Here is a 21,537-nt window from a genome sequence, read left to right on the forward strand (position 1 = left end):
TTCTTGCAATAGGCAAGACACCCCCACACTTTGAAGTATCCAATGTTTGGTTTTCTTCCTTTCCATAATTGATAAGGAGAAACCTTAGTATGTTTTGAAGGAATCCTATTAAGTATCCTACATGCACTTAATAAAGTTTCACCCCATAAGTTAAAATGTAACTTAGCAAATATAAGCATAGAATTAATCATTTCTACTAGTGTTCTATTCTTTCTTTCAGCCAAACCATTTTATTCGGGAGTCCTTGGTGCGGAACATTGATGAATTATGCCATGTTGTTCACAAAATAAATTAAAATCACTAGAAAAGTATTCACCACCTCTATCACTCCTTAAGGTTTTTATTTTCTTTCCTAGATGATTTTCAACTTCATTCTTATAAATCTTAAATATGTTAAATGCTTCATGTTTATGTTTCATTAAATACACATATGTATATCTAGAAAAGTCATCGATAAAGGTAATAAAATACCTATTTCCACCTCTAGTTAACATGCCGTTTAATTCACATATATCCGTATGAATTAGTTCCAAAATATTAGAGGTTCTTTTTACACTTTGATATGGTTTTTTAATCATCTTAGATTCTACACAAGTTTTGCATCTATATTCATTATTTTCATTATATGAAATTAAGTCACACTTTTTCATTCTTTTGAGGGTACTTTTACCAATATGTCCTAACCTAGCATGCCATAATGAAAATAAATCCACAACATAAGCAAGATCAACTTTATTTATTGAGGGTAACGTTTTTCCCGGAAGTGAAGATTAAATCTACATTTCCTTTACCAATGACTTTGGATCGAACTTCGTTGCCCATTTGAATCTCTTGGTCTCCATCCAATTCATGATAGGTCTTGAATAAAGATTTATCATATGATACATGCACCGTAGCACAAGTATCATACCACCACCCGGGAACCTTTCCCTTAATTGCATTTATCTCGCTCACGGTGGCCACAATCTTTTCTTCTTGAATGGAGTTGATTTTACTTTCGGAGTTGTTTCTTTTTCGGTGTCTACAGTCTTTTGCATAGTGACCAGACTTTCCACACACAAAGCAACCTCCTTTGTTCTTCTTCTTGAACTTGTTAATGTTTCTTGAAGGCTTCCTTTTGTTGATTTTTCCAGGTGGTTCAGATTTCTCTATGGCATTCGCTTTAGAAGTTCCTTCCGAAGAGTTTTCACTTCTATCGCGTAACCTGGATTCTTCTTCAATCCTTAGGTGCCTTTGCAATTGTTCCAAAGAGTAATCTTCGGAACTATGCATAATTTTCTTCCGGTATCCTTTCCAAGTTCTCGGGAGTTTTGCTATTATAGCTCCCACTTGAAAGGTCTCCGGGATTTCAATCTTTACCGCCTTTAATTTGTTGACAAGGACTTGCAACTCATGTATTTGGAAAAGTAGGGGAATATTTTCCAAACTTAAAATCAAAATATTTTGAAATTATAAATTTCTTTGTACCTTCTTCCTCTGCTTTGTATTTGCTTTCTAAAGCCTTCCATATCTCCTTTGCCGAAGAAGTGTTGGTGTACAAATCATATAAACGATCTGAAAGAGCATTGAGTATGTGACCCCGACATATGAGTTCATCTTCTTGTCGTTTTTGCCTTTCTGCTCTAACTGCTTCGGTTTCTCCATTGGTGGGTTCCGGTAATGGCGTCAATTCTGGGTCTAAGATATAGAAGATCTTCAATGCGGTGAGAAGAAACTTCAGTTTGTCTTGCCACCTTGTGAAATTTGTGCCATCGAACCGATCCAATCGAACCAAATCTTGATTCATCAATTTGATGGTCGCCATTGTAGTTTCGTTTTCCATAGTACAAAATTCGTTTGAGATTGTTGGAAAATAATGTTACTCCACCAAAGATGAGAACGAATTACAAACAAAATAAAAAAAAAAATCTAAAGAAGTATAGGAGATGAAGAAATAACAAAGTATATATGAAGAATTTTGAAGGCTCAAACACAATCTTGGATTGTTGTCCTCAAACGAATTTTGCCCCCACTATTTTGGTGTTTAAAGGGTGATCCGGCAAAAGGTTTGAAGGATTAATCAAGCCTTATAAAGATTCAAACACTAAACACTTATTTGAATCTCTAAAACTAAAGAACACAAAGAAAAAGATGAATATGAAAGGGTATTTTTTTGTTTTGGATTTGATCTCAAGAAGTATCAATATAATAGGTGTTTTCTCAACATTTTTCAATGACCCAAGATCACCTATTTATAGCCAAGTAGTATAGCTTTACGAAGTGGTGCACCTTATAGATGAAGAGCCACCAAAAAAACCAACAAAAAACGACCCAACGGTCGTTTTTTTTATGTACCATGCGACCGCATGGTACAAACCCATGCGGTCGCATGGTACAACCCTACCGAGACCATTTGGTCTCCGTAGGGTTCCATGCGGTCGCATGGCTTTAGGCCATGCGACCGCATGGCCTAATTTTTTTTTTTTAATTGTTGATTTTGAACAATCATACCACTTCATAACAGTCTGATAATCATTAATGAATACATCCATTTGCATGTCAGATTTTTTATTAAAAAAAAAATAATAACAATTGTGCTACATGTGCATTATAGTTTACATCCTGGCTTACTAAGTTTATACTTGCACAATTTCACATCATCTTTCACATCTGACACCTTTAATTCAATCATCACAATCTTGCCACATCATCTATCTGTCAATAAGGATGTCAAAGTTAATGTACAAATAGTTTAATTAAAAAAATAATTAAAATTTCAGAAACATTTAAATAAAATAAATTTTTTATCTTTTCTTTAACAACTTAAGTTTTAACACACTTCAACGGATTCCAAGGTAAAAAGCAGTGATCAACCCCATGAATTTTCTAAACACATCACTCTATATTTTATATTCTTTATTTCACAGATCAATTTATGACATTAGAATCGATGACGTAGACTTGATTGAAACGAGAAAGATGTACTGTAGATGCCTGGACACAAAGAAAAAAGAGGAAGAATGTAGTAATCAACGAAATACTTAACAAGTGCAGATGTAGATTTTACAAAAATTGAAGTAAATTACGAGAGAAGTATGTATGTTCCGTAGATTCTATAATGCAGTTGGATTATTGAGCATACAAGGAATAATACGTCACGTACTTTGGCCAATTCCTATATATAGGTCCCTATAATTCTTAGTTCATTGCCATTCTTCAATCCAATTTTATAATTTAAGAAAACGCTTAAATTCACTCTTTTGATGCTAAATTGCTTCATGGCCTCTATTGTGTATTATCGTACTTGGCCAACCTACTTGGGCCAATGGCCCACTTAGGTCGAACCACGTGACACTCCAGCCGAGACGGTATATATTGACAAGGTGGGCTATGGCCGAAGCCCTTCAATTCGAGGCATGCCCTTCCACCGAGGCTTGTGATCGTAACCGAGGTTCACATGTTGAGGCCTATAGGCCGACGCCATGATGCGGAAGCTGATTGAAGTTAGCTGAAACCCTCTAGTGAAGTATTATATGAAATGGCCGAAGCCCCGAAGTTGATGCAGGAGCCTCTGAACCACATGGGAGCGTCCTCCATGGTCACTTCTCCCAAGAGATCGTCTACACAAAGATCTTATTCGAATGATTGATAGAACGTTTGTCATAAGCATAAATGTCAAGTCTTGTCACTAGCATGGAGGCTCTGCACAAGCAATAAATGCGCAGCAAGCTAGCAAGTCAAGCCCTCTACCTAGGATAAGATGTTTGAATCAAAGAGATGAGACTACGTGCCACCTCATCCAAGGGCTCCCATTTCACATGTATCACTATAAATACTTCCCTTGTATAACATCAAATGACTAATACAAGAATCAATACAAAGAACTACACTTTACTAAACTCTCTCTCATTTACTTGCAATACACAAATCGAGTTTATACACATTTATGTATACATTTACGAACACCGATTGATAATTATTGTACAATCGGATCACGAACAACCCGTCGGATTCCGAACGTCACCGTCCCGCGTCGTTGGGCTACTCCCACGCCCTTTGAACCGCTCGTTTTAGACTGTCCACGTGTCTTAGCGTGTTGGACATTCGCCCACATGTGCGCGGGTGGGACCGGCATCTGTTGACAACATTTTTTGAAGTCAATAGATTGGCGCCATCTGTGGAAAACCATACCATAACCACGAGCAACCTTGTGGAAAAAGCTTACTGAAAGGACATTTGGACAACCCCCCTTGAAAAATGATTTGTTCTTGGAAAAGAATAGGAGGAAGCCCCATTACTTAATGAAATCTGAAGTCTGGCAAAAGAAAATGAGCTCCAATGAAGATACTCCCCCCAGAAGGGTAAGAGAAAACACGAACGTGCCTCCTCAGCCCGCTGCCCTAGTAGCTCGGCAAAGACTTCACCACCACCAAAGAAGAGGTGGGATGCGTGCGACGGCACGACTATCAAGAGAAAATGCCGCCATTACAGCCAACATGAGGGATATTGCTAGCCAAAACTTGGCTATGAAAGAGCTTATGGCCCAAATGCAGGGTCAGGGAGGCTTCCCCATTCCTCCATACGCCCCCCAAGGGCACTACCAGCAAGAGGATGAAGTTCAAAGTCATAGAGCTGTCTCGCCAGACTATGACCGAGGTAGAACCCCATTTGAAAGGGAAGTGGAAGTTGATATCTCTTCCAACTACGCTTCTGGCCGACCCACCGAGGTCCAAATGAGCCATGATAATTTTCCACCTCCGTATGAGCAAGATCCAAGACATAGGAGGGCAAGAAGTGTTTTTGACAGAATCAGCCCCGCCGAACCGAGGCTCAGGCAACAGCAGGCTCAACAGCCTTGGACAAGGCCGCCTCCTCCACCTCCAATGCCCCAGCAGGCGGAGAGAAGGCGTGAAAATGCCCCCCGTGTTGCTCTGCCTAGAAATAGGCAACAGAGGAGGGAGGAAGAGACTAGGGATCGCCCCGGGACCTCTCACCAACAACCAGGGCATGAGGTTGATGAGTACGACTCTGATGAACAGCAGAGGTCCTGTGACTTGAACGATGACGATGAGAATCTACCATTCTCAACAGAACTCAGGAATGCCCAGGTCCCGAGCCACTATGTTATGCCGAAACTACCAAAGTATGACGGAAGCGGCGACCTAGAGAAGCACCTGAATGCTTATAAAACTCACATGAGCCTAAGGGGCGCCACCCCAGCCGTGAAGTGCAGAGCCTTCCATTTAACGCTTAGTGGAGCGGCTGAAATTTGGTATGACAGATTGCCACCTGGGAGCACTAGAAGCTGGCCGGAGTTCAAGACAACATTCTTGAAGAGGTTCATGGTGAGCAAAGAAGGAGAGGCCGCCATCCAACGTCTCCAGGACATGAGGCAAGCACATGGGGAGTCCCTAAAGAGCTTTTTATCATGCTTCACCGATGACATGACGTACTGCGTACAAGTCACTGACCGAGAGGCACTATCCGCATTGAAGGGAGGTCTGAACATGAATACCTTATTCTGGAGAGACGTGCAGAATCAAGACCCCACCACCTATGACGCACTACTCGAAATGATGAGAAGGGAGACCATCAATGAAAAATTGATTGAGCATAAGAACAGGGAAAGTAGAGGCCTCCCACCTCCTTAAAGACAGCGCGGTAGAGACCCGACCTCCCACCTGATGGGCTACCAAATGAACCAGGCCGAAAATGAGAACTTTGGTCAAACACTTGCCACCACCACTTTGAATGCGGTTCCCACCTTGGCATATGAAGATGTCAACCCAATTACTAACCCCCATCAGATGGAGGCCCAGGAGATACCCCATCGGGGTAGAGGTCGAGGTTCTGGACCTAGAAATAGGCTAAATCCGAACCCCCAGGATACTGTGTACACCACAGGTCCTACGAGCATGACACAGCAGATTGTAGAGACTATGCACAACATTTCCGGCAGGACCCTGCTAGAGACAGACATGATTCGCCCCAGGCGAATAGGCCCCGCCCAGGCACGACAATCGACGTGGGCGTGAGGAGGCCGCTCCCCATCATAGGGATGTATTCCCATGACGAAGGGACCATGATGCAGAGAGGCCCAGGGAAGGGCGTAGACACCAAAGAAACCGGCAAGCTCGAGATGAAGCCCCTATCCACGAGGTGGATACCATATTTGGAGGTCCGTATGTTGGCGGTGAAACACGAAACGCCAAAAGGAACTATGCTCGGGAGGCTAAACACCCCCCTTTAACAAGCTACATTGTGGGTAGCAACTCCCGAAGAAACCAGATTCCACCCATTGTATTTACCCAGGAAGACACAAAGGAAGTTCATTACCTCCATTGCGATGCACTTGTGGTGAGAGCTGTCATAGCCAGGAATGGGCTCAAACGAATGTTAGTTGACAACGGCAGCTCCGTCAACATTCTATTCGAATCCGCCTTTGATAAAATGATATTGGATCATCAGCTGACACCCACCACTACTCCATTGTACGGATTTACCGGAGATAGCATCACTCCGAGGGGAAAGATAACACTAGCAGTGGAGATGGGAGAATCCCCACAAACAATGATGAACTTCATGGAGTTCCTCATTGTCGACAGCCGGTCGGCCTACCATGGGGTGTTGGGTAGACCAGCCCTAAAGGAACTGGGAGCAGTCACCTCCATCCACCACCTATGCATGAAATTTTCAATAGAAAATGGGGTGGCAACGGTGAGAGGTAACCAAAGAGGCTCAAGAGAATGCTATCTAAGCTCCATCAAGAAGGTAGAGCCCCGGGACATCCATGTAATCATAGCTGACGTGGTCATGGCTGAAATCCTAGGTGAAGCTCCCACCGAACAAGAAGATGTTGATATGATCGATGTACCACCTAATTCGGAGGTGCTGGTCATCGATGAGATTGACCCCCGCATCATGGAACACGAGCCTCAGGCATCCCCAGTAGAGGAACTTGAGAGCTTCTCGGTAGACCCCCGAGACCCATCAAAGGTACTGAAGGTAGGCAAATGCCTATCCAACATTCTGAAGGAAAAGATTAAGGATTTCCTGAGCAAGAATCTTGATGTCTTTGCCTAGAAGCATGAGGACATGGTAGGCATAAACCCCAAAGTCAGCTGCCACCACCTAAAAATCGATCCTAAGGTTGCCCGACATAGACAAAAAAGGAGAGCCCTCAATCCTGAGAGGTATGAGGCCCTAAAGGAAGAAGTTCAGAAGCTCATCCAAAATGGCTTCATCAGGGAGGCAACCTACCCGAAGTGGGTCTCCAACCCGGTTTTGGTAAAGAAACACAACAACAAGTGGAGGGTGTGCATCGACTTCACTAACCTCAATAGGGCTTGCCCGAAAGACAGCTTTCCACTTCCAAGGATTGACCAACTAGTAGACTCCACGGCTGGGCACGAGTTGTTGAGTTTCATGGATGCGTACTCCGGCTACAACCAAATCCCCATGCACCCGGCCGATGAAGAGCACACCTCTTTCATCACGGACCGATGCCTCTATTGTTATAGAATGATGCCCTTAGGGTTGAAAAACGCCGGAGCAACCTACCAAAGACTCGTAAACAAGATGTTTATGGACCTCATTGGTAAAATAATGGAGGTCTACGTAGACGACATGCTAGTAAAAAGTTTGGAGGCCGAGGACCACATTACGCACCTCAGCAGCACTTTTCAAATCCTAAGAAGGTATAGGATGAGACTAAACCCCATCAAGTGCGCCTTTGGGATAGCTTTCGGCAAATTCTTGGGGTACATGGTCAACCAACGAGGAATTGAGGCCAACCCCGAAAAGATTGAGGCTCTATGCAAAATAAGGTCCCCTCAAAAGCCAAAGGAGGTACAAAGTCTTACCGGGCGAGTGGCCACACTTAGCCGCTTCGTTTCCAAAGTTACAGACAAATGCCTCCCATTTTTCAAAGTACTGAAGGCCGGGAAAAAAATTCCAGTGAACTAAGGAATGTGAAGAGGCCTTCCAATGCTTGAAAAGGCACTTGGGGCAAGCCCCCCTCCTCTCCAAACCTAAGCCCGGTGATATCCTACAACTATATTTGGCCGTCTCCAATAAGGCCATCAGCTCGGTTCTGATACGGGGAGACGGGTCTACCCAACTCCCCGTATACTACACAAGTAAAGCACTCCTATCGTCGGAATCCCATTACCCCGATATGGAGAAACTTGCTTTGGCTTTGATCACGGCCTCTAGGAAATTGAGACCCTACTTCCAAGCTCACACCATCCATATACTGACAAATTTTCCCCTGAGGCAGGTACTCCAAAAGCCCGACGCCTCAGGAAGGTTATTGAAATGGGCGGTGGAACTCAGTGAATTTGACCTTGTGTTCAAGGTTAGGGCAACCATAAAAGGGCAAGCCTTAGCTGACTTTGCGGCTGAATTTGCTAACCTACCTGAGGTGGATGAAATCATGGAACCTGCCGAACCCCCCACGTGGAATCTTTTCGTTGATGGGTCAGCTGGGGATGTTGGCTCCAACACTGGGGTTGTCCTCATCAGCCCCGAAGGTCACAAACTCACCTCGGCGGTGAGGTTCGGATTCAAAGCTACCAATAACGTGGCAGAATATGAGACACTTCTTGCGGGCCTCAGGCTGGCCACCGAAATGCAAGTAAAGAGGCTACTCATCAGTAATGACTCCCAGCTGGTTGTTAGCCAGGTCAATGATAACTTCTCAGCCAAACACAAAACGATGGCTTCCTATTTGAAAATGGTGATGAACCTCATCCCATCCTTCGAAAAGTTCGAGTTGATCCAGATCCCCTGCATCGAAAATGCCCATGCGGATGCACTCTCGAAGCTAGCTAGCAGCAAGGACTCAGAGCTACTCACAGTAGTACCTATTGAGCACCTCTTCCTACCTTCGATCGAGGCCCCAACTGTAATGTGGATCGCTGGGACTCCCACTTGGATGCAGCCAATCATAGCATACATCAAAGACCAAGTACTGCCAACTAACAAGAATGAGGCTTACAAGCTAAGAAGGAGGTCAGCTCACTTCCTCCTCATTGATGACATTCTCTACAAGAGGAGCTTCTCCTCCCCACTCCTACGGTGCGTCGGAGGAGAAGAGGCTACCTACATATTGAGGGAAGTCTACGAGGGCGTGTGCAGCAACTACTCCGGAGGTCTATCTCTGGCATAAAAAAATTGAGGCAGGGATACTACTGGCCTACCCTAAAGCGGGACGCCCTCGAGTTTGTAGGAAAATGCAGTAAATGCCAACGCTTCTCTCCGGTGCAGAGACAACCATCGCAGGATTTGACCACCGTCTCTAGCCCCTGGCCTTTCTCAAAATGGGGTGTGGACCTCATAGGTCCCCTACCTAAAGGTAGAGGAGGGGCAAGTTTCGCAATTGTGGCTATTGATTACTTCACAAAGTGGGTCGAAGCTGAACCACTGGCAAAAATCACTGAAGCCAACACCTCCAAATTCTTATGGAAAAATATTATTTGCCGGTTCGGAATTCCCCACTCAATTGTCTCGGACAATAGTAGACAGTTTGACAACAAGAAGGTTAGAGAATTATGCGAAGAGCTCTGCATAAAGAAACACTTCTCCACACCTCACCACCCACAAGCAAATGGCCAAGTTGAGACCGTGAACAAGACGATCAAGCACGTCTTGAAAAGGAAGCTTGGTGTATCAAAAGGGTCTTGGGTTGATGAGCTGCCCCAAGTCCTTTGGGCGATCCGAACCACCATCAAGACCCCAACAGGAGAAACGCCCTTCCTCATGGCATTTGGAACTGAGGCGATGAGCCCCGTGGAGGTCGGACTTCCATCCCCAAGACGTCTGCACTTCAGCGAGATAACTAACGATGAGCTTCGGAGGCTCGACCTCGACTTCATCGAAGAAAGAAAAGATAACTCCCAATTGAAGCTCGGCACATATCAGAGAAAGATGACAAAGTACTTCAACTCGAAAGTCAAGAAGAGGTCATTCCGAATCAACAACCTTGTACTCAGGAGGGTCTTCTTGTCCTCAAAAGAACCTGGTTCCGGTTCCCTAGGCCCAAACTGGGAAGGTCCAACAAAATCAGAGAAGAAGTTCAACCTGGGACTTACTGGATTGAAGACATGAACGACAAGGTACAACCCCGTCCATGGAACATTGAACACCTCAGAATCTATTACCAATGAATGTACTATCTTGTTGGACGACCGTTCCCAACCTTTGTAACATTTCTATGGTTCAATAAAATTCAGTGATTAAATTAGCATGTTGAACTACCTCGACACCTCGGAGGAGAGGCTCGCGTTCCACCTCTGGGCCACCTCGCTTGAACTCCGAGGCTCTAGCACATGCCTCCCTTTGGCCAGACAAAACGCCAAGGGGAGAAGCCTCAACATGGCTGCACCATCCACCATGTCTGGGATGCGTCGTCACCTCGGAGGAGAGGCTCTAGCACATGCCTCCCTTTGGCCAGACAAAACGCCAAGGGGAGAAGCCTCAACATGGCTGCACCGTCCACCATGTCTGGGATGCATCGTCACCTCGGAGGAGAGGCTCGCGTCCCACCTCTGGGCCACCTCGCTTGAACTCCGAGGCTCTAGCACATGCCTCCCTTTGGCCAGACAAAACGCCAAAGGGAGAAGCCTCAACATCGCTGCACCGCCCACCATGTCTGGGATGTGTCGTCACCTCGGAGGAGAGGCTCGCGTCCCACCTCTGGGCCACCTCGCTTGAACTCTGAGGCTCTAGCACATGCCTCCCTTTGGCCAGACAAAACGCCAAGGGGAGAAGCCTCAACATGGCTGCACCGTCCACTATGTCTGGGATGCGTCGTCACCTCGAAGGAGAGGCTCACGTCCCAACTCTAGGTCACCTCGCTTGAACTCCGAGGCGCTAGCACATGCCTCCCTTTGGCCAGACAAAATGCCAAGAGGAGAAGTCTCAACATGGCCGCACCATCCACCATGTCTGAGATGCGTCGTCACCTCGAAGAGAGGCTCGCCTTGTCTACTTCGCTTGAACTCCGAAGCGCTAACACAGGCTGAACGCCAATGAGAGAAGCCACCTCACGCGCAATTGAGGCTCACTTAAGTTCGAGGCTCATTCAGTGTTCATTCGCTTAAATCTGAGGCTCATTCAGTGTTCATTCGTTTAAATCCGAGGCTCATTCAGTTGTTTATTCGCTTAATTCCAAGGCTCATTCAGTTCATTCGCTTAAGTTCAAGGCTCATACAGTTATTATGCTTAAGTAAAGTTCATTTGCTTAACTCCGAGGTTCGTATAGTCGTTCAATCCAGTTGTTCAAAGTAATTGAAGTTAAGGTACCAAGTTAGAGTTATTTAGTTGGTGCTTCTGTCAACCTTTAAGTTCATTTGCTTAACGAGGCGCGTACACTTTGATAAAGAAACAACAATGAATGAAATAGGCATTATATTGATCTTCAAAAAGGATTACAAAAGTGGGCCTCAAGTCATTACATTCGACAAAACTGAAAAGAAAACTAATCTAAGCTTGGGTAGATGGGGGAGGAGCTTCTGTACTTGAGCATCGGCATCTGTCTCCCCTACCTCAGCTGCTTCATTACCCTACTTTCTCAGCAGGGGTCTGAGGTACCTCATCCACGAATTCAGACCTGAGTTGAGTCAGATTCAAATTGGGATACAGTTCCTCTGCCCGCTCCATCACCTCAGCATAGGCAAAGTTTCTCCAGTAAGCACTGAAGCTCTTATACTCCTCTGTGTTATGGAAGTTGGCAATGTACTCTCGCACCGCCTCTTCCCTCGCCCGTTGAGCCTCCTCTCTGGCATAGGATGCATCATCCACATACTACTTGATTTGGGTTTCCAAGAAATGGTAAGCTTCTTGGGCACCCGTCAAAGAGAGATTTGCCTTCTCCAGGGCCTCGGCGGTCACCTTCTGGTACTCATTGGAGACCTCTACCTTCTTTGTAAGGGAGGCCACCTCGCACTGTGACTCATGGACTTCCTTCTTCAAGGCCTCAATCTGGGCCAAGGCAGACTCAAGCTTGGCCATTTCTTCAAGTTTTTGGGCCCTGGCTTCTTCCTCCTCGGCCCTAGCTGCCTTCAACTCCTCTGCAAGGGAGGCCGTCTTCTCCTCCGAAGACTGAGTCCTTGTCTGAAAATCACTCAGGGCCTCCCTGCATTCAAGAGCGAGGCCAAAAGTTCTGACGCTTTGGCTTACCAAAGCCCTCGTCAGGTCGGTGGCATCGCAGGAGGAGGCATGCAGCTGCCACCTGTCCGTCCAAAATCGGTAAAAGTTCTTTGTGGCGCTTCGGACCTCCTGGGGAAGAGCCTCCACCAAGGTTGGGGCCAAGGTTTCCTCCCTTCCAGCTAGGAAGCTTGGAGACTTCCCCTTTTCCCGAACTGGCTTTTGTTTAGTTGCATCCTCCTCGGCAGCTCTCCTCGCAGCCTTCTCTCTGGCCTCCTCAGCCTCAGCCTCAGCCTCTCTGACCATTTCTAACTTGATGGCTTTGGAGGCGGATGCGAGCAGCTTTGGCTCGCCTGTTGATTTGGCCTCGTGGGATACTGATGTCCCAAATTTCCCGGACGATCTAGTAACGAGCACCAGCTTCCTCCTCTTCGCCTCCTCTGGGACCTTCTCTTTTCCCCGAGGCTCTTTTGGCCTCTCCTGCCTCTGGGAAGCTCCCTCTTCGGAAGCCTTTGGAGTACTGTCCTTGGAAATGCATTCCACCCTACCTCGGACCTTCTTGGCCCCATTAGACCCCGGCTTTAAGGCCCTAACTTTGACGGTGGTGGTGGCCTTCAGAATTGTAGCCATGTCTGGAGCTAGGTACTCCTTCCTCTTGAATTTATCTGCATAAGAATGTCAGGTCAGCACATCAGTATCCAATCAAAAGGACAAGGAAGTTTACAACTATGAGAGCCTCGTATCTCTGGATGCCATCAGTCCAAAATCCAGGAAGTAGCGACTCCTGTCAATCAGATGGTCAAAGTGGCGGAGCTTCAGAGGCCTCTTGTAGATGTCCTCTATCACCTCAAACTCTTCTGTGTTGAGCTCGAACCTCGTACTACAATCTGCAATGGAAGCCACAACAGTTAGAAATTTTCTAAGTGTTCAATTCAGAAGTACAAGCAGGGGCTGGGAGACTCACGAGCTTCGTAGTACTGGGTCGGCACTGTGCAAGAAAGGGCCTTGTCCCCCTCCACTACCTGCCATTTTCCCTGCACCTAGAACCAGTACTCCTTCCACCCCTTAATGGAGGAAGGCAGTCCCACCACAAAGGGTGCGTGAGCCCCCCAAGGTGTAAGGTAATACCACCCTCTGGACTCCTTCCCTATGATCCGGGGCTGAAAAAGGGTCATAAATACATGGAGATGCATGTCCTCCCCAAGTGACACCTCCTTCCACAGGAAGTACGAGCCGACCAACTGGCTCCACCCATTTGGCAAAACCTGGGTCGACGACAACATAAAGTTCCTCAGCACCGCCCTAAAGAAGGGGTGCAGAGGAAGACGCATACCTGCCTTAAACAGGTATTCACTGACTGCCACGCACCCGGGCCTCGGATAGCAGGCATGCTCATTTGGCTCGGGTACTAGCATTTCTATGGTGTGGGGGACACTGTATCTCTCCCTGATCTCCCCTAACCTTTTCCACGTCATACTTGAGGGCACCCTAGACGCCCCACACTCTTCAGTATAATCTACTGGGTCCTCGGTCATGGCATAACTATCAGCCTCGGCATCCCCCCTCTGACTGACCCCATAATCTAACGACGCTACAGTCACCAATTCCCTACCCGAGGTGAACTCCATTTCACAGAATTAACACAACAAAAAGGGGCTTTTCTACGAATAATACCTAAGGGAAAAACACTACGCGAACGGAGATAGGCCGAAAAATCAAAGAACAGGTAGCCTTGACGTCTGAAAGTTCGAGATTTTGAGAGAGAATCAAATTGCAAATTTTCAAAAGTCCTAAAAAATGGGATTCTCTTACCTTTTATAGAGGTCCAGGACGAACCCCAGCCGTCAGATCGAATCTCAGTCAATTTGAGCCCTCCCTTGTAGAATAAATTCGAGGCGTTGAATTCAAACGGTTTTTCAAACCTACGCCTCAGACTCAAGCGTGCCTTCCACACACCCCATCCAACGCGTCTACTTCTAGAACCTCCAGCTGTCCTCATAATTGTGTTTTTAATTCGACGGCAGCAGGCGCCTTGGAAGTCGTACGGGTCAGCCGCTTTTCCTCGAAAACAAGCACAAAACATCAAATCATTGGCGCAGCTATCGACGCACAATCATTCCCATCGAACCTCGGCTTCAACTTCAACATTCAGCCTACAAGCCTCGCAGGTTTGGTTTCCCAACCACCTCGGCTTCAACTTCAACGATCAGCCTACAAGCTTCGCAGGTTCGGTTTCCCAACCACCTTGGCTTCAACTTCAACGATCAGCCTGCAAGCCTCGCAGGTTCGGTTACCCAACCACCTCGACTTCCACCTCAACACAGCCTCGGTCTCTTCATCATTTTCTTACAGCAGCACATCTCAAACTCCAACCATGATCTATACTTGGACTTGGGGGACTATTGTTGCGTATTGTAATACTTGGCCAACCTACATAGGCCAATGGCCCACTCAGGCCGAACCACGTGGCACTCTAGTCGAGGCGGTGTATATTGTCGAGGTGGGCTATGGCCGAAGCCCTTCAATTCGAGGCATGCCCTTCCACCAAGGCCTGTGATCGTAACCGAGGTCCACATGCTGAGGCCTATGGGCCGACGCCATGATGCAGAAGCTGGTTGAAGTTAATTGAAGCCCTCAAGTGAAGTATTGTATGAAATGGAAGAAGCCCCGAACCTGATGCAGGAGCCTCCGAACCACATGGGAGCGTCCTCCATGGTCACTTTTCCCAAGAGATCGTCTACACAAAGATCTTATTCGAATGATTGATGGAACGTTTGTCATAAGCATAAATGTCAAGTCTTGTCACTAGCATGGAGGCTCTGCACAAGTAATAAATGCGCAGCAAGCTAGCAAGTCAAGCCCCCTGCCTAGGATAAAATGTTTGAATCAAAGAGATGAGGTCACGTGTCACCTCATCGAAGGGCTCCCATTTCACATGTATCACTATAAATACTTCCCTTGTGTAACATCAAATGACTAATACAAGAATCAATACAAAGAACTACACTTTACTCAACTCTCTCATTTATTTGCAATACACAAATCGAATTTATACACATTTACGTATATATTTACGAACACCGGTTGGTAATTATTGTACAATCGGATCACGAACGGCCCGTCGGATTCCGAACGTCATCGTCCCGCGTCGTTGGGCTACTCCCACACCCTTTGAACCGCTCGTTTTAGACTGTCCACGTGTATTAACGTGTTGGACATTCGCCCACGTGTGCGCGGGTGGGACCGACATCTGTTGGCAACACTTTTTGAGGTCAACAGCCTCCCTCCAGGTTCTCTCTCACCTTTTCAACCTAGCAAGTTTGGATAAGCACGAAAGTTATAACTTTTTGCCAATTATATATATATTTTTTGGAATTTTCAGTACAAAATCTTACTTTTCTCAACTGTTCTGGACAAGCAATATGTTTGCCTAAGCTTGAAAATTACTCACAAGTAACTCTTTTTGCGAAGCACGTATGATGTTCTTTGAAGTTACTTATTTGGAACTTTCAATACAATATTTAAGCTTACTATTTTGATAGTACTACTTGGATTGGGTAGTGCTATGGGTACATTAAGGGTGTCATAACCCTTATAGCATCCCCAATGTACAAGAAGAATAATCCACCCCATTGACTCCCCTCCAATAGGGGGGTGTCGAGTGTCCATTATGGACATCCTTATGGCACCCCAATGTACAAGGAGAATAATCCCTACAGGGAAATCTTTAGATAAGTTTGACAGTTACTCTTTAAGCAAGCAAATTTTTATTTATTTTTTTTTTTTTTCTGAAACTCTCTAAAAGTTACTTTGTTATGAATTTCAGTGTAAAATCATACTTTTATAACGCAAGTTTGCATACGTCAAAAAGAAGAAAAATTACTTTTTCTCAAGCTTAGCTAACTTGCTCATGCCAGGAATCCAAGTCTCATGCAGGCTGCAGCGGCGGAGCTACAAGGTGCTGGGGCTGAAAATCTCCCCCACAACAATTTAAAATTTAAGAAAGCCTATGTAGAAATTTAGAAAGTTTTTTAATAAACACATAATATATGTATATTTTGTCCCGTCAAGCATTTTTTTGCCCCCTCAACATGAACATCTCGCCTTCGCGACTCTGATGACCAGATTATTATGAAAACTCCACAAGCGAAGCCACGATCTAACCTCGGTATATGTGAAGCGATGCCGTAATCTAAAATATAAATAAATAATTTTGTCCCTCAATAACAAGTTAAAATGTTCATTTTATCATTCTAGTTTAAATACTTGGTGCATGTAGCATAACAAACAAAATTTAATCTCTTTCTTCTTTAATACTATCTAGTAATATCTTTATTCTTGTTCAGATATCATGTACGAATCTTCAGTTACAACATATATTTGTACAGGTAGATGTCGCTCCAGTGGAAGAGGTGAAAAGCCAAGCCAAGCCAAGCCGAGCAAACAAATGTATCATCAAACGTTAAAGAAACAAAAGTGCATGAACTAGAAGATGAATCAACTGAAACACTGGTGCCCTATGACGAAGATGAAGAAACACTAGAAATCAATTCTGATGAAGAAGAAGAGAGAGATGGAATCATTGGTCAAGAAAGAAGATGATTATTCACCTTTTATGTCAGTCGAGCAACCAGCTTGGGCTCCTGAATTAAATGAAGAAGAAGATGAGAACGAAGAAGAAGAGGGAATAGACACAAAGTTTGATGCATGCAATCAACGTAATCTGGCTTAAAAGTAACTACTCTACCTGTGAAAAAAGAGCTGATGAGCTACTTCTAAACACAGCCAAACATCATATATCCTAGTATTTTTCTTGTATTTTTTTCATTTTACCTGTGAAAAAGAGAAGATGAGCTACTTTTAATTATTGTAACCAGCTTTTGTTCTAGGCTTCAATGAAGGACTAGACCCAACATTTATGTTTTCTAAGGCACTCGATTTTCTAATCAAATTGTGTCATAATTCTTAGCAATCTGTACAATTTTAAGCCATATATAAACCTAGTGCTGTGTTCTCGAAAAAGTTACTTATTTTAACAATGACATATAATTACTTTAAGAAGTAAATTTTATTTAAAAGTTATCCGTACATGCATGTTTAGAAATAAAAAGTTACTTTTAAGTAACTTCTGCTTCCCCTAAGTTCGGTCTACAACCTATATCAATGTCATGATACTTAGCTCATTTACATAATATAGATAGATATAGATTCATCCGCAGCCCTTGATCGTCTACAAATCAGTAAGGTATAAATTATTTAACATTTGACATCCTACTAATTGATATCATTTTAAAATTAAAATCCTCCAAGAGAAAAGCATGAGAAAAAAAGGGACCTATAATCAGAAATCCCAATGCCAAGTTATAGATGGATGAGGAACAAAATTGATCAAGCCAAGGAAATAAATATACATTGCTCAAGTTTTCCAGCTAAAATTTCTAAGAAATGTGCAACTAAAAACGTTATCGGAAGCCATGGGTCCATAAGACGATGCCCACTTAGAATAGTGAAACTTCCAAGTAACATTTACTCTACAATTAATCCTCTGCAAACAAGATTACTCACCATATGGGATGTTTTCCAATAATTATGGCCAGTTTCTCAATCACTATCACTCCCAGAGATATATCTCCGAATGTCAAAAGGCTTGTTCCTTGAAACTGAATCATTCGTGTCAAAATCATTTCCTCCATTCATAGGGGCAAAAGCTGCAAGTTCAATGCAAAGAGAATTTACACCCGTGATAATAGAGCAATACAACAAAGTGGCCAATCCCGTTTTCTGGTTTCAAACTACAAGGCTAACTTTCAATACAGCAAACTGGAGGAGTGCAAACTTAAAAACCCAAAATTCCTTCAGTTTTGTCCGTGTCAAGTTCATTATATATAGAGTAAAAAAGCTGAAAATTACAGATAGGCTAAAATTCAAAATGCAGACTCCTTAACATAATTGAAGGTTCTTTTAAGATTACCTCCATGCCCAAAAACTACATTATGCACAAGTAATCACAGAATTCCAGCATCGCAAAATACTTTGTAAAGAGTAATTTCAATCCAAGAGCAAACAAAAATAATATGTACAATAACCAAGAAGCCGAATTAAGGTTGCTTTATAGTAAGTATTGTATATGACTGACACTGTAGTTAAAGGACTCCAACTTTAAGCTCTAAAAGATCATAAACCGGATGCAGAATTCTGAAGAAAACATATAAATGGCTTCTAGAACTAAGTAAACTAACCTTTTTCTCTCATTCTTCTCTCTCTGTCATATTCAAATTTATCACGGATTTGGCCAACCTTTTCCCAGGTATCATCTCTCCTGTTTCTCCCCACGCCTTGATCCTGCAGTCAAAAATTCAAGTCACATTGACATATTGTAAAAGTTAGATTTAACACAGACCCATTTTACACAGCATGCTTCAGCCTACTAGTTCAAGGAGACTTTGTGTAATGAATCAACAGAAAAAGCATATAACAACATGCAATAGGTGTCAGCCAATAGCATTTCCAATTCCCAACCTTCTATATTTGTATATCACATAAGCAGGCCAACAGTGAGGGAAATGAGGGAGGGGAAGGGAGAAGGGAGGAAGAGGATGCCTCTGAAGATAACAAATACAGAGAGAAGGAAAGGTGAGCAAAAAATTTCAAGAGATATAGGAAGAAAGGAGCTGATGAGTGAGATGTAAAAGAAATAGTTCGCCCTGCTCAAAGACAGGCTTGATTAATGGCAACTTCAACTGCGCAGGTTAAAGATTTAGAGACATAACAAATAGAATATTACCAAAACAGCACTGATTTAGATAAATTAATACTATAGTGCACATTTACTCCTATACGCTACGGTTACAAATAAGTTGAAAACCATCTATGGCATTATATTACCACTATTAAAATAAATGAACAAAGTTTGACTAGAATGCATGCATGATTACCTTCATTTGCTCAACTTGGGGTTGCCTTTTCCTGCAACAAAGAGAAATCGCCACTTAGTAGTTAAATTTCAGCCTAACAAGTAAACTTTACCATTTTTGAGAATGATGTCAACAAACAAAAGAAAATGAAAAGAGATGAAAGGAACAAGGTGAAGTTCCCTTAGCAGTGTTCAGTTCTCCAACCACTGAAAGCAAGTTGAAATTAACTTGTTTCTCATGTTAAGAAATACAGTGACCTTTATAGGTGACTAGGAGTACTATCTCAAATTAAAAATTATTATCAACCGAGACCTCCAACTTGGTAGGAATGGCAACAAGAAAATAAAAGTATTGTCAAACCTATATGGATTAAAATCTTCATCATCATCTTCAGCAGACTCGTAATTTGCATGATCTTGAGCGAGCTTCTTGGAATAACCCTCATCCCAGTACAACCTCTCCCAGTTCTCCCTCATCTCATTATATAGTTCCATATATCTTTTGCACCAAGGTTCATGCTCCTTTCAATTGCAAAAGTAAGATCAGTTTAGAAACAACCAAATGAACTTCCCATTTGATATCCAACTCAAAACATTCAAAAAGTCAAATACAAATCCAAGTAACAGAAGGAAATGTCAGCGGAACTTAAATCCTTTTCATTTATATTTAAAAACGAGATACTTATTTCTTCTGAGTCCAACTAACTAAAAATTAATTTGATTTAAAGCTTGTAACAGCTTGTTTCGATATAACTGTAAGCAAGTGATATAGCATGCTGATCAGCATAGCTTCAAGGAAATTAGATATGCCAAACAAAGATATAACGGACTTTCACCAATCGAGTGGTTTCATATCTACAATCAGATCTGTTGGACATGGAGGAGAGGCCTAACTCGGAGTTAACTACAAATCCAAGTAACAGAAGGAAATGTCAGCGGAACTTAAATCCTTTTCATTTATATTTAAAAACGAGATACTTATTTCTTCTGAGTCCAACTAACTAAAAATTAATTTGATTTAAAGCTTGTAACAGCTTGTTTCGATATAACTGTAAGCAAGTGATATAGCATGCTGATCAGCATAGCTTCAAGGAAATTAGTTATGCCAAACAAAGATATAACGGACTTTCACCAATCGAGTGGTTTCATATCTACAATCAGATCTGTTGGACATGGAGGAGAGGCCTAACTCGGAGTTAACTCGAGAATTTGAAAGCATCAACTCAATGTATTGCAACATAGTAATTCCGAGTTATCACAACACAAGACACAACTGCAGCAGTTCGACTAAGAGCATGGTTCCTCATGAAATAGATTTCAAAATTGAAGATTTGAAGTGGTTATAATTTACTGAGTACTTGGTAAAACTCATGCATTCCTGTACAAACCGTTGCATACGAAGTAACACAAGTATGTAGATAGAAAGTACATTTCCATAGTAAAGATGGAATAACTAAGCAAGAGTGCAGTAAGCAATTCCTACTAAGTGATAAGTAAAGGTAATCCAAATCTATCCACAACATCAAGACTTTAATGATATATCTAATTAGAGAACAATGCAACAAATCAAATTATGATTTCTTAAAAGGTTGCTCATATTTACACTTCACCAGCGAGATTCTTTAGAAGAAACAACAATTATAAGCACCAAAGTTCAATAACCCTAATTTCTCAAGTACCCACCTTCTAAATTTACACAGCCCCTGTGTCATATCATTAAATTAAACAAAAATCATTTCACACAATTACTTGCAACAGGCAAAAATCCCAGTACTCATCATCCAAATATATTAAAGGTGCATATGACGTTAAATTTTAAAAAAGAGAAATTACAGATTCTTTCAGAACGAGGCGCGTGCGACGCATGAACTGTTCGCGGAGCTGTTTGCGTCTCTTGTTGGGAATATTATCTCTTGGAATCACAAACCGCTCTCTGGGAGGCACGTTCTCTCCTATCTCGTGCATTTCGCCGTCCACCACCCACCAATCGGACTTATCGTCAGTCTTTCTCAGCATAGACGATGGCGAGAATTTGGACCGCCGGCGCCTTGGGCCAGAATCGGCATCGGTTCGGGCAGATCGGAGTTGGAAGGCGGTAAATTGGAGTTGACTGAGGCCCCGAGCTTTTCTCGCGAGCGAGAGCATTGGAAGTTGCTGCAAAGATGTATCGTGAAAGGGTTCAAACTTCAAAGGTACAATAAAGGGCACCTTGGTATCGAGGGTTAATTAGTTAATTGTCCAATAATCATTGAACTTACGTTGGTATCTTCGATCACTCGCTATAATTTCATATGTCCAACTTTAATCACTAAGGAATCGGTTGGTTTTCATTTTCATTTTCCATTTTCATTTTCAAAATGATTTTTAGTTTTCCCCGAAAATGACCTGTTTTTCACGTTTTGAGCGTTTTAACAATTTATAACTGAAAACGCTCAAAATGATAAAAAGTCATTTTGCTTTTTCAGTTATAAATTTTAACTCGTTTTCAAAAATGCGTT

The 21,537-nt window shown here is 43.2% G+C and overlaps 2 protein-coding genes across 4 annotated transcripts; both read right to left on the reverse strand.

Annotated features, from left to right (window-relative positions):
* Positions 1 to 666: 666 nt before the first annotated feature.
* On the reverse strand, positions 667 to 1,804 carry LOC111369098. Its single transcript, XM_022990582.1, has 3 exons — positions 1,468 to 1,804; positions 925 to 1,313; positions 667 to 684 (listed from the first exon to the last, which is right to left on the reverse strand). Exons 1-3 carry the CDS (start codon positions 1,802 to 1,804, stop codon positions 667 to 669), a joined length of 744 nt encoding a protein of 247 aa, XP_022846350.1.
* Positions 1,805 to 16,350: 14,546 nt separating this feature from the next.
* On the reverse strand, positions 16,351 to 21,265 carry LOC111369735. Of its 3 annotated transcripts, XR_002698243.1 has the most exons (8): positions 20,873 to 21,254; positions 19,401 to 19,561; positions 19,062 to 19,092; positions 18,366 to 18,468; positions 17,692 to 17,834; positions 16,874 to 16,959; positions 16,737 to 16,769; positions 16,351 to 16,643 (listed from the first exon to the last, which is right to left on the reverse strand). XR_002698243.1 is itself a non-coding variant. In XM_022991369.1 (6 exons), the coding sequence occupies exons 1-5, from the start codon at positions 21,182 to 21,184 to the stop codon at positions 17,728 to 17,730; spliced, it is 714 nt and encodes a 237-aa protein (XP_022847137.1). In that variant the 5' UTR covers positions 21,185 to 21,265; the 3' UTR covers positions 16,351 to 16,769; positions 17,692 to 17,727. The 3 variants fall into 3 exon arrangements, 1 of the variants encoding a protein (XP_022847137.1); XR_002698242.1 differs by lacking the exon at positions 16,874 to 16,959; XM_022991369.1 differs by lacking the exon at positions 16,874 to 16,959 and having other exon boundaries at positions 16,351 to 16,769; positions 20,873 to 21,265.
* Between the last annotated feature and the right edge of the window lie 272 nt (positions 21,266 to 21,537).

This window comes from Olea europaea, chromosome 20 (genome assembly GCF_002742605.1).
Source record: "Olea europaea var. sylvestris chromosome 20, O_europaea_v1, whole genome shotgun sequence".
NCBI classification, from domain to species: Eukaryota; Viridiplantae; Streptophyta; class Magnoliopsida; order Lamiales; family Oleaceae; genus Olea; species Olea europaea.